Source organism: Rhinolophus sinicus, linkage group LG10 (assembly GCF_036562045.2).
Source record: "Rhinolophus sinicus isolate RSC01 linkage group LG10, ASM3656204v1, whole genome shotgun sequence".
Taxonomy (NCBI): Eukaryota; Metazoa; Chordata; class Mammalia; order Chiroptera; family Rhinolophidae; genus Rhinolophus; species Rhinolophus sinicus.
This window is the reverse complement of record NC_133759.1, coordinates 71,071,027-71,083,643: the sequence shown is the minus strand read 5'-3', so window position 1 is coordinate 71,083,643 and position 12,617 is coordinate 71,071,027. Positions and strand designations below refer to the sequence as shown.

The following is a 12,617-nucleotide window of genomic DNA, read 5'->3' as shown; positions in this document are numbered from 1 at the left end:
CACCTACTACAGGACAGGAATATAGTGGCAGAAAATGAGTATACAAAAATAACTCCAGTGGGCACTGCTTCACTTTACAGATGTCAGTTAATCCAACTTCACAACAACCCATGATGTGTGTGCTACTATCATCTTCACTTTTCAGATAGGAAACTGCCACACAGAGATGTTAAGAAACTAATGCAAGGTCACACAGAGAATGACAGAGTTGGGATCCTAACACAGCCTGGTCCAGCGTCAGGTAAGAGTCTCCTGCAGGAGATTATGCGTGGGAAGACCTGAAGGATAATTAGGAATTATATCTAGGTGAGGTCGTGAGACCAGAGCCCTCTAGGTGGGACAACAGTATGTCCAGACATAGAGGCAACAGCCTGCTGTAAGTCAGACTTTCATTTCAGGTGGAGGTTCTGGTGGCTTCCGGATGGACTGAAATGAGGGCAATGAGCCTTTAGGATACTTGCCCAGTTGGAAGGATGGCAGGCACAGGGAAGGAGGCAGCCTAGATCTGAAAAGATAAAAATCAGCAGGACGTAATTCATTTACTTACTCAGCAGGTATGTAGGGAGCGTTCGCTGTATGTTCAGCACTAAGATAGAAGACTTGTCTGCACAATGTGGAATAGCACATTTACCATCCTTGCTCTGTGGAACTTACAGTTCAAGTTTGGGACCAGAGACGGAGAGGAGGGGTTTCAGGGTGCATTGAAGGTTCCATTAGGACAGGTGATGTTCCTCAGACCAAACAGTGACCAATGAGTGAGGGATGCAATCACTACAATGGATCTTGAACAGCATTTAATTGAAGTAAAATAGAACATAAGGAAGGGTGCCTTGAATGCCGTAAGGGAAAGAACAATTTCCAGAAATTCTGTTTGTTACATACGTGTATGTGCATGTCTATATCAGATCAATATGTGCAATATATTTCTTACTGAGGGTCAAGTAAAAATAGAAAAAAACCTGTAAAAACTTCCTGAAGGATGACCACACATCTATAACTGTACTTGAAGGTGTACAGGTGTAGAATTGACAGAATTAACCCCTGGTCATTCTCAGAAAGTGAAAGCATTCACAGACTGAAAAAGAATAGAAGTGAGAAGGTTTATTTAAGAAGACAGGCGCTGGCAAAGAGGCTGCCGGTGGTAGAGTCTCCAGTGGACAACTGCACCTAACTTTAGGTTGTCTTTTTCTTATATAGGAAAGGGTAGGTAGATTTTCCTACAGCAGGCTATGTGACGTATAGACTGAGATTATTTGATTGACATATGCAGGTTACATAACTAGATTCTTTCTGAGCATGCTCTTACCCATAATGCATACAGCAAAACATGGGAACAGGGTCAAGCCTCAATGTTCATTTTATTCTACTTGTATTATAACGCGGCTGCAGTTCATGCTGGGGGCAGGCTTCAGCGATCTGGGCAGGTGTCAAAAACTAGATATTTCTGGTTGGTGTTTTATCTCCTTTTTCTAAGGATGCTTCCACAGAAAAATTCATCTCCACAGACTGAGTCTCAGTGGTCCCTGAGGAGGGGATGCAGGCCTGGGCAGTCCCGCTTGGGCTCACTTTTATTAACTCTTTTTCTGCCTCATCATAAGAGACTGATCATGTCTCCCTCTTTTTAAAAGAATTTGTTTATTCCTATAACATGGATAAATGTAAGTGGGTGGACAAGTGGATGGATGGGTTATGCATGCACAGGATGAATGGAAGGCTAGATGGAAGAATGAAAAAATGAATGGGTAGTTGGGTGTGTGAATGCATGTATGCATTGATACGTGTAAGGAGTATGGATGGAGGGAGGCCAAAAGATCTACAAAAGTCAATGTAGGGCTAAGTCTGCAGTGTCTGAGGGGTCGTGGAACAGTGGAGATGAACACAGAAGTTAAGGTGGGAGAGGTCAGGGTTAGAAGGACGAGGCTGTGCAGAAGACAAGGGGTGCCCTGGTTTGAAGAGGAAAGTTGGAGAAACACAAGTCCCCGTGCAAGATCCTTTGACCTCACTGCCACTCCGCACCACAAGCTCGGTCCTGCCTGGTTCCTGCAGACCACAATGCAGATCGCTGCCGCTGCCAAGGTGGAGCCCTCCCTACCACAAAGGTCTCTGGCTAGAAGAGCAGGAAGTGTACGAGAGCACCTGAACTTGGCCTACCGCACTTACCACCCTTTTGGGTCCTTCTCCAGGCACCGAGTCTCCCCAGCGGCCCCTGGACTCTGTGTCTGGATGGTTAAAGCGTGCTTAATGCTCCCCAATGGCTTAAATCAATTCTCTCTCCGCCTATTCTCACCAAGCTATCTGAGGCGGTTGGATGGGCGCAGTGGCAGCCCACTGGAGCGTCTCCAGGGGGTACCATGGAGATATTGTCCTCTGTGGGCCCAGACGGCCCCCTCATGGTGGGCTAGAGAGCCCATATTATTTTCGGTCGTCCCAGGCCGGGTAAGGACGCCGGTCCGGCAAACCCGGAGGGAGGTGAGAAACGTGGTGGAATCTGGGTTTGCACGCTGAGCCTCGAGGGCAAGTGGGAGCTGAAACCTGGTTCTGCCCCCGATGCCCTCGGAGGACAGCTTTGAATCCAGACCCGGGGCCTTCGCGCCTCGAGCTGGGAAAAGCCTGAGAGAGGGGAGCAAGACTTGTCTGTGGGCCTGAGGAGGAAGAGCAGGGTCGAGGAGTCTTAGGTCACCACGTCCCCCAAGCCCCTCCTCAGCTCTAAGCTGACACATTCACACCTGCCCACAGCGCATTAAGATAGCTGGGTATGCCACTACTCCCAGCCCTGTACAGACCCTTCAGGAGGAAGTGGTGTGCGCCATCTCCCTGGATTACTTCACAGACCCCCCCAAGTCGATCGGCTGTTTCTGCCGGGGGTGTGTGACCCAGCTGTGGGGCAAAGAGGACGAGGAAGACGGGAGGAGGAAGGTGAATGGGAGGAGGACGACGGCAACGAGGTGGTGGGGGCCATTGGTGGATGGGACAACTCTATTTGAGAGGCACTGTACCAGGGGAATGCTGACGAGTTGTTCCACGACCGAGGATGATGAACCCTGGGTCGGTGACGGTGGCATAAGGAATTGGGACAACATGGCCCATGTGTGGGACCCAGAGGAAGAGGAAGATCGGGACTATTACCTGGGAGGCTTGAGACGTGGCCTGAGACGTCTACCGTGAAGAGACACTGGAAGAATACCATGAGGACACCGACGATCTGTATCCTGACACCCACCTGCCTCCTCCTCGGGCCCTTCCAGGGCAGTTCACCTGCCCCCAGTGCCGAAAGAGCTTTACACGTTGCAGCTTTCCTTCCAATTTACAGCTGGCTAACACAGTAGGATAATTCGCCAGATGTGCCCCAGTCCTTATGGGGGGAGGGGGGATGATCAAGGCATCTGTTCCAAACACCAGGAAACCCTGAAGCTCTTCTGTGAGGTGGACGAAGAGGCCATCTGTGTGGTGTGCCGAGAATCCAGGAGCCACAAACAGCACAGCGTGGTGCCATTGGAGGAGGTGGTGCAGGAGTACAAGGTGAGAGGCATAAGGAGGGAATGAGGGTGTTTGAAAGGAGTGGGGCATGGGGAGTTATATATATCAAATTTAGTGTTGTCAAGTTGAAAAAAAGTTAATTTTTCATAATATAATAAACACAGTTGGGAAGAACTCCTCGGCTGGTGGGAGTACAAAGATAGAGCAAGAAGTATTCAGAATAAGGCCTATAATTGATGGGGAGTGTGACAGGTTGGGCAGCCACAGATGTTCAGTGTAGATATGGTGCCATTTATAGTGCTATTTGTATCACAAATCCAGGGCAGTTGTATTGTTTCCAGGTCAATATTCTTTTAGTTTAATTTTGTATAGAAAGAGGCTTTTTACTTCTAAAAAGCTTACTTATTTACATCTTCCATTTTGTCCATCTCATGAGTTAGAGTTTGTTTTGACTCTTCAAGCTAGAAGCAGAGGATTATGAAAGTAAAGATCATTTCGATTTGACCAAAGGGCACCATTAAATGGTATAGGTTTTAGGCAGCAGATGGGTGTATAAAGAAAATTCAGGCATAACTGGATGCCTATATTGCCTTGCCACCACACTGCTGCCCATAAAATCATCACTCTGCAAGAAGGACCAGATGCGGACAAGCCAGGGTGGTGCAGGCTGTGGGAGCACCGTGCTCCTAACACCTGAGGTGGCGGATTCAATTCCCACAAGGGCCAGTGAGCTGCACCCTCTACAGCTAAGATTGTGAACAACAGCTCTATCTGGAGCCGGGCTGCCGTGGGCTGCCTGCGGCCATGCTGTGAGGTGAGTGGCTGCCAGCTGAAGGACCAGCAACCAGCTGCCTGGGGGGGGGGGGGGGGGGCCGGTAGAAGAAGGGGGTAAAAAAAGGACCAGATGCTTCCATCATCAGTACTCTTTGGTTTTGTTTTCTCCTTTCAGGTAGCTAAAGATAACAGCCAAAAAAATTTTTGAGGCTCTTATCAAGTATATATTTGTTATAGTGTAGATGATAGGGTCAACTTCTTCAGTTATTTATCTGAAAGTACTGGGCAGTGACACCATGCCAAACACTGTTCAATTTATGCCATTAAAAACAGTGGAATGTTCTGCAAAGCACAGCGCTCTACAGCTTTAAGATTGGACAGTATCAGGATATTAACAAGAATCTACGAAGGCTATGAAAGCCTAATGTTAAATAGCCCTTTTAATTGCAAAGGAGAAAAAAATGGGGAAACTTGTGAAACCCTGCATTCCGAGTGCTGCCACAACTTTGAGAGGAAATTAAAGAATCCCAGAATTTCTTCATCTACTTCTTCAGTCTTAACTCTGAACTGATGACTCAGTATATCAAACTGCAGGTTTAAAAAACATCAGCTCATCCTTCTTTGTTATTGGTTGATATGAATCTATTGATGAATATAATTGTGCTTTTCTTATGATCACCATTAAGCTTTCAAAAGTGTGGATGTGCTGTTTTCCCAAGCCTAATACTCGACCACTAAAGACAGTATTTTTGAAGCTGTATCAAATGAAGTGAGTTAGAGGGAAAATTAGGAGTCTACATTGATGGTGCAACATCATTGCCATGTTTTAGACCCGGATTTTGGACAAAAATTGAAGAAAGCTGGCATCAAGATGTACTGCAGCAGTCACCACCAAATATTAACTTCCATCCATTGGCCCGTAATCTACTGGAAATGTCCAGCCTTGCTGACAGCATATCCACTGTGAAAACCAAGACATGTAACCCCAGTTTGCGTTGGTTTTGGAACATCTGAATGCCATTCAGTGTTTTGTTACATAACTGAGGCATGCCTTGGTTGTCAAGGAACTGGATTCAGCTGAATGTATAGACAGAACAGATTTTGGAACATCAATGACAGAACCCTGACTTTGGAACACCAATGGAAAAGACTGTACTTTAAAAATTCAAAAATTATAACTTTCTGCAGAATTTAACACATTGCAGCTTAAAATACATTGACCCTGAAATGTCAACGGGCAAACACCAAGATCATTGTTCATTATGAACTACTTTAAGCAAAACTTGCCAAAAATACAGCGACGGACAGCAAACTCATGCTTAAAATGTCTAATTTTCTTGGCCCATCTTTTGAGGACCACATTCGTCAATGTTATCTCAAGAAAAAAAGTGAAATATCCAGAACTATTTTGGGTAATATGTTCTTGACCTTGTTCTTAAAACATTCCTGTCATAGCTTTTGGGAAGAATGTGTTTTACATTGATGTCACTCCTCACTGGAAGAACTTCATTCCATTTTACCCTTACATCTTAAAAGCTTTTCTTTTTTTGGCTATATCTACCTGTGAAGAGGAAACAGTGCAAGAATGTGTTAAAGTGGCAGCTGTGTTGCGTTGCATCTTCTACACCACCCAGGACAAAAGTTAAAGTTTAACTGGTTATCACAACACCTGAATAAAATTTTGCCTCCCAAAGTTATCATTTATGATTAATTGACAAACTTGAAAATTTAAATATTGCTGGAGGGAGAATGTGAGATTTTTAGGTATAAGTAGAAGCCTGGGTTACAAAAATGTTGAGAAAAAGTGGTATACCCATGTCCACCAGATGCTCCTCTCTTTACTGTCTTCCCTGCTAGGTTCACCTGTTGACTGCTGTGTCACAAGTCCGAATATATAAACTTAACCTTACTCCTCTCTATTCCTGTGGCTGGCTGTACCTGGGAACTCATTGTCATGCAGGGTGTCATGTAGGTCTCAGCTCCCACTCCCCACATAAGAAAGCAGGACATGGTGAGGCCAAAAAGGAACACCCACAGAGCCATAGATGGGGAGTCATATCACTATAGTCTCGCTAGTGGCTGGGTTGGAGACACAGGAAGCAGGAGCCACATGACCTGCAACCTGCCCTCCACTTCTCTCTCTGCCAACCGACCAACCTCACTTGCTAGCTTCAATCCGCTGAACCAACTGCAATCCGCTCTTGCTAGCTCAGCCACCATCTTCTTGCTAGCCCCCATTTTTTTGCTAGCGTAGCCACAGCAGTTATATTAGTGGCCAATGGCTCACTGGTTACAGCTGACGGCCAACTAGCCACAGCTGATGGCCATCCAATCACAGTTGATGGCCATTTACTACCTGAGCCAGCACCTTTCCACCTGAGGCCGAGAGCCTGGAAACTGCACTCCTGGCTCTGTCCCCACACTCATCTTCACCAACTTGGTACACATCTGAAATCCTCAACTCCAACTGCACTATGACCTTCGCTGTTAGCCCCTGATGCAGTTAAGCACACTCCACTTATACCAGCCCTTTAGCTGTATGGAGGTCACTGTTCCGTCAACTCCTAATTGTTTTCCTTCCCAATTGGTCAGATACTTGCTAGTCTTCCTTCCTCTCCCACTGAGCCTGGACCTCACGCTTAGTCTGGGCATGAAGAACTGATGCATGTTGTGGTCTGGACCAAGGTTTCTAACCTCAGCACTGCTGACCTTTTGAGCGAGATAATTCTTTATTGGGGTTGGGTCCTGTGCATAGTAGGGTGGGGACAGAGCCAGGAGTGCAGTTTCCAGGCTCTCGGCCTCACGTGGAAAGGTGCTGGCACAGGTAGTAAATGGCCATCAATTGTGATTGGATAGCCATCAGCTGTGGCTAGTTGGCCATCAGCTGTAACCAGTGAGCCATTGGCCACTAATATAACTGCTGTGGCTATGCTAGCAGCGAATGGTAGCTGAGCTGACAAGCGTGATTGCAGTTAGCACGGCGGACTGCAGCTAGCAAGTGGGGTTGGTTGGTTGGCAGAGGCGCAGATTGTAGTTAGCAAGTGAGGTTGGTTGACAGAGAAGTGGCTGGCAGGTTGCGGATAGTGTGGCCCCTGCTTCCTGTGTCTCTCACCCAGCCGCCAGCGAGAGTGTAGTGGAGTGGCTCCCCTATCTATGACTCCGTGGGTGTTCCTTTTTGGCCTCATTGTATCCTGCCTTCTTGTGCGGGGAGCGGGAGCTGAGACTCCGCATGACACCCTGAATGACGGCTACTTAGTAGCATCCCTGGTCTCCACCCACTAGATCCAAGTAGCACCCACCAGTTGTGACAACAAAGGTCTCCAGACCTGTCAGATGTCAGGGGAGGGAGCGTTGAGAACCACTGGTCTAGACTCAGGGAAACCAGACATATCCAGACATGCCATTCCAGCCTCACTTAGGCCCTACAGCCAGTGCCTGGCAAGGTGTTCAGAAGTGTTCAGTGAAAGAACAGCCTCACCTAGCCGGAAGCTTATTAAATGTAGTCTTAACATCAGCGATTAATTGATAGGACCCAGACTTCTCCCAGTTCTTGGCACGCAGGTAGCAGGGTCAGCAAGGGTTTTTTAAACATTAGAACTGCCATTTGGGAGAAAAGGACTATGGCAGACAAAGGATACATGACATCAAGATCTGGAAATGATAAGTAGTAAAAGGCACTTTAGCTACTCCTCAGTTTCAGCAAGGCCATAGGGCAGTCTTTTCTGTTTTGGTTTTAAGTATTACGCAGAACACGCAAGACCAAAGTCAGCCTGCCCTTGTCAGAGTGGGGGTGGCCCTGGGCCGATACACACTAACGTCAGCCCTAAGGTACTTTCTTAAATGCCAAGGTTCCCCTGCCGTTGCCCATCAACCTTTGGCCGCTATGCCACGCCTCCTGGAACTTTTATAGGACCTAGAGATTCCATGTATTTCCCAGCCCCAGGCCCTGACTCCCTCTAAAAGTTATGCTATAAGTGACGTTACTACAAATATTTACTGCTAAGATTACAGAAGGGGGGAGGCAGGGCCACTAGTCCTCTAGACCAGGTCTAAAGGACTTCCTGCAATGATGGACGTGTTTTCAGTTTCTGCTGTCTGACACAGGAGGTACAGCTACATATACTTCTGAGCTAGTGCAACTCAGGATCTGAATTTGTAATTGTATTTAATTTTAATTGATTTTAAATAGTCATACTTGGCTGGTGGCTATCAAATCAAGTTGAACTATACAGTTCTGTGCAAAGAAGGCAGGTTGAATTCTGGTCCTTCCCTAGGACACTAAAGAGTAGTACCAAGTGATAAGGGTAGATGAGAACAGGTGAGACCACTTTCTTTCCCCAATCACAAGAAATAGGCTACAAGATGATATTTTTAGGCATAAAAAGATAAAATATTTAAAAGAAGGCTTTCTTCTTTTTTTTTTTTAAATCAGACCAAATCGGCCTTGAGCATTTCACTGTGGTCCATCACAAGTGCAGGGAGGACATGCCAGGGGAGAAACTAATGGAAGTTAGCTACAAAATAAATTGTATTGCCCCCTTCCTAAAAGAGCTTAGCTGTGTCCTCAAAATAGGAAGCATGTAAGTATAAATAAGGTTTATTTCTTTATAAAATAAAGAAATGACTTTTTGAAAATGGGATGTGGGGAAAACCCAGGTATTAAAGTAGGTAACTCTGTTCTCTTCCCTTTCTCATTTCACAGCAATTCCTGACAGGGTGGTGACGAGGTCTTGGAGTGCTAGAAGGGAAAGCAGTTTGTGCTGGCAGTGTTAATGAGAGAAGTGAGAGGTGCTAGGAATAACAAGGCCAAAAGGAGACCGGGAGAGCTAAAGGAGGTGATAAATTAACTTTCTGGGCTTGGGGAAACAGCTCATCTCTCCATGTGAAAAGTGTAGGAGATGCAACAGGTGCTCTTACCAGCAGACCTGCAAAAGAAGGAAACGTCCCTTTAAGTTACTACTTTTCTCCCCACCTCTTCCACTTCCAAAGGGGGAGGATGGATACCTCAGGGATTTGAATTAAAGAACAGGGAGGCTCATTCCTCCATAGCTATCCCTACTGAGGTTCATCCTTAGGCCTTCCTCGCCTTTCCCTCATCCTGAAGGCCTCGGATCCAGAGTTGGACTGAGCCTTCTGGTTGACAATTCCACTCGGCACCAAAGCAGGGCCCACAAAGATCAAGGGGGATCCAGGTGGCCTGGAAGAGGATCGCTGGAGGCCACACACAATCCTTTTGTCTGCCTTTTCTTAAGCACATAGAACCCCCTTCTCCCCCTACAGCAAAGGATGGAATTTCTCTGCAGGCCGGCTATGTAGCCCAAGTGTGAGCAGACAGGGCAGTCTCCTCTTCAACCCTCGTATCTTGTATGCTAGCCCGCCTCAAAGTTCCATTTCAACATATTCTCCCGACCCTAGTTCATATGAAATTCTCTTCCCGGTAAAAACCTCAGAAAAGACACCATGGGTCATCTTTTATTTTTTCCTACCACCTAATGCTGTGTTCAATTCTTTAATATCAAGGCCAGAAGCTTGCCTTCTCCCTGCATTTCTTATAGTCCTGTCTCGGCTAAGGCCACCTGGCGGGACCATGCCCACTTCCACAGCCTCTGACTCTGCGCATCTGCTGAAGCAACCAAGGCCTGGGGAATCCCATAGTCCATCTCCCAGGGAAGACCAAACCAAATGCCTTATGATCTGCTTTCTGGGGGACCGTTAGATCTCAGATTTCTGCCTATGATGTACACTGAATCTTTTTCAAGAGACAAAAAAAGGACATGTGATTTCTTTGTAAGATCTGTTCCCAGCATTCATTTAATGCCACACTCCTACACCTCACTAGCAAGAATGGAACAGACCAATAATTATACTCCCATGTTTCCTGTCTCCAACCTTTTTGAAGTTAATTCTTTAGGCCTCAATCATTAAAGAGCTTCCATATATAGAGTCCAATTCTAGACCCTGGAGTGAAGATGGAAAGCCCAAATCCTGCAGGCTCTGACTGTCTAGGAAGTCCACTATATTCCATTTGTCCGTCTCCTCTGCTGGCATCGCCAGATCGGACTTGGTGGGCTCCAGAGCAAAACCTGAATTACTCCCTGGGCCCCATAGGCAGAGCACTGCCAGAATCATGTCTGAGTAAGGGACCCATGTGGGGCGAGGCCCATGGACCCACGGGAGGCAAAAGGCATGTATTGAGGTTGCAGTCCAGCTCTCAGGAAGCGATCCAGGAAGACACAGAGGTAGGGACTATCCTGGGACCTGCCAGCTTCTGGAAAGGCTCCTGGAGATGCATTTGTGAGGGAGCTGCAAGGCTCCTTTTAATCCTGGATTCCTAGCCCTACCTCAGGGATGCTGATTCCACAGGAGCTACCTGGGCAAAGTTCAAGAAATAGCTGAAAGAGGGGCAAAAATATAATAATGTGACTGAGTTCTGATGTCTTTGGGAAGCAGAGGGAGGTGGTAGAGTGCTTGAGGGCGGAGAGGAAATACTCTGTCTTACAGGCCAACAGCCAGGGAAGTGCTTGCACAGCCCATTTACAAACCCAGATGCATCGAGTCGCTGGCCTGGCCGAGTCACGGGCAGTGAGCAGGTACTGCAGTGGGTGAAGGCAGGGACCACGACCACAGGAGAAACAAGATACGTGGGTTGGGGTGGAGTGCAATGTTGGAAAAGAGAAAGGACAGCTAGTTGGGGGTGCCAAGGAGGCAGGTGGCATACAAACCGGTAAATCATCAGGCTGTGGAGGAGCATAGGTGGACAGCCTGCAAGACCCCCGGAGCGCAGGTGTTCTCCAGGGAGGGATCGTGGCCTTCTCCATACACCTGGGTGGCCACAGCGTGTGCCAACTTTGCCACCACCCCTCACCTAAATTCTGCCTTCCTTCCTGCAGCCTCCCAGCATGCGCTACCAAGGTCCTTCCCCAAGGCTGCGAGGCCACCCACCTCCATCTCATTGTTTGGTTCTCAGCTTCTCCAACAATTCAGCTCTTTCTGAGAGACACATTCCCCCCCTCCCCCCATATACCTTCCTTCTAAGTGAAACATTATTTCTCTTCTATCCAAGGGCCTATCCCACAATTGCTGGTCTTTGATCCAATGGGGGAACATCACCCCTTTCCCTCCTCCCTATGGAACTCCAAAAGAGTCCTGTATCACCAAGACCTAAAACAGGGTCTGGTCCCCAAAAGATGCTAAGTAAGTTGCGTGCATTTCCTCTGCCAGTCCTTCTTCTGGGCATATTACCTATGGTAACTCATTTACTCTCCACAACACAATGTGAGGGAGGTAGTATAATTTCCAATCTCATTTCACAGATAAAAAACTAATGTTACAAAGAAAAAAACAAACTTATGTATAATCCTTCCTTTATTTTGCATAGATTGAGGCTGCTATCATCCTGAGCTATGCCACCCCCCTACCCCCCACTTTAAAAAACACTTGGGTTGGCGCTGCCAACATTTTCTTTTATCAGGGATGTGCTGGAGTGGGAAGCGCTACAAATTCGCGCACCAAGCGATTCAAGGGGAGGCCGGCAGGCAGCCAGCCAGGTAGCCATATTCCACTGCTTCCCTGTCCAGGGGCACTTCTTTCAGAGCATGTCTGGTCGCCCAGATCCTCAGGCCTTTCTGTGAGTTGGTTAAGCCCGGAGCCGGCTTTCCACCGCGGTCCCCAGAGATCAGGAACCGGAGGTCCCTCCTCTTGGGGCCTTTCAGTCTCTGCGAGCGCTCCGCACTCTTGCCTAGGCGGAGCGGGTGGCTGCCCAGCAGCCCATAGACGGACTTTTCGTTCTTCCCGGGTTTTCTGCTCCGTAACCCATTCTTGCCTTAGTGCGGCACTAAGTCATTCCGGACACAGAGTGCCACAACCAGTACCATCAGAGCATAAACATCTTGAGGGGAGAGCAGCCCACTGAGCATGGAAATCTTTTAGAGTTTTCTAATTCTCCTGGGCACAGTTTATGTTAAAAATGTAATACTGTATTTTTCATATTGCCACCGTTACTCACAGTCACGACCTCGAAATCAAACTCCCTCCGCGTTGCCAGCCCAGCCACCAAGCGGAAAGGGCGGGGCTCGCACTGTAGCACGAAGGGGCAGTGAAAGTCGCTAGGCAGTTCTCGTGGGAATTTGTCGTGCACGTTCTATTTTCCTCCTCTTAGACATCATGCCCCAGTCAACGTTTGAAGAGGCTTTTTAAGCCCTCGGTCGTAATATAGTTTCAGAATGTATTCGCACAGCGCTGCCAAATTATGTTGCGTGGCGGAGGGGACCATGAAGTCTTATTTCACTTCGCCCACCGTACTACATGGTGCCGCCATCTTGTTGAAAGTTGCATGATGGGGACCGCCATTTTGCACGAGAGGGCGG

General features: G+C 47.5%; 1 protein-coding gene across 1 annotated transcript; it reads left to right on the top strand.

The window, feature by feature from the left end:
• Positions 1-2,351: 2,351 nt before the first annotated feature.
• Positions 2,352-11,930, top strand: LOC141567353 (E3 ubiquitin-protein ligase TRIM41-like). The gene is made up of 5 exons (XM_074314102.1): positions 2,352-2,393; positions 2,737-2,916; positions 3,400-3,519; positions 10,753-10,841; positions 11,723-11,930. The coding sequence occupies exons 1-5, from the start codon at positions 2,352-2,354 to the stop codon at positions 11,880-11,882; spliced, it is 591 nt and encodes a 196-aa protein (XP_074170203.1). The 3' UTR covers positions 11,883-11,930.
• Positions 11,931-12,617: the final 687 nt, after the last annotated feature.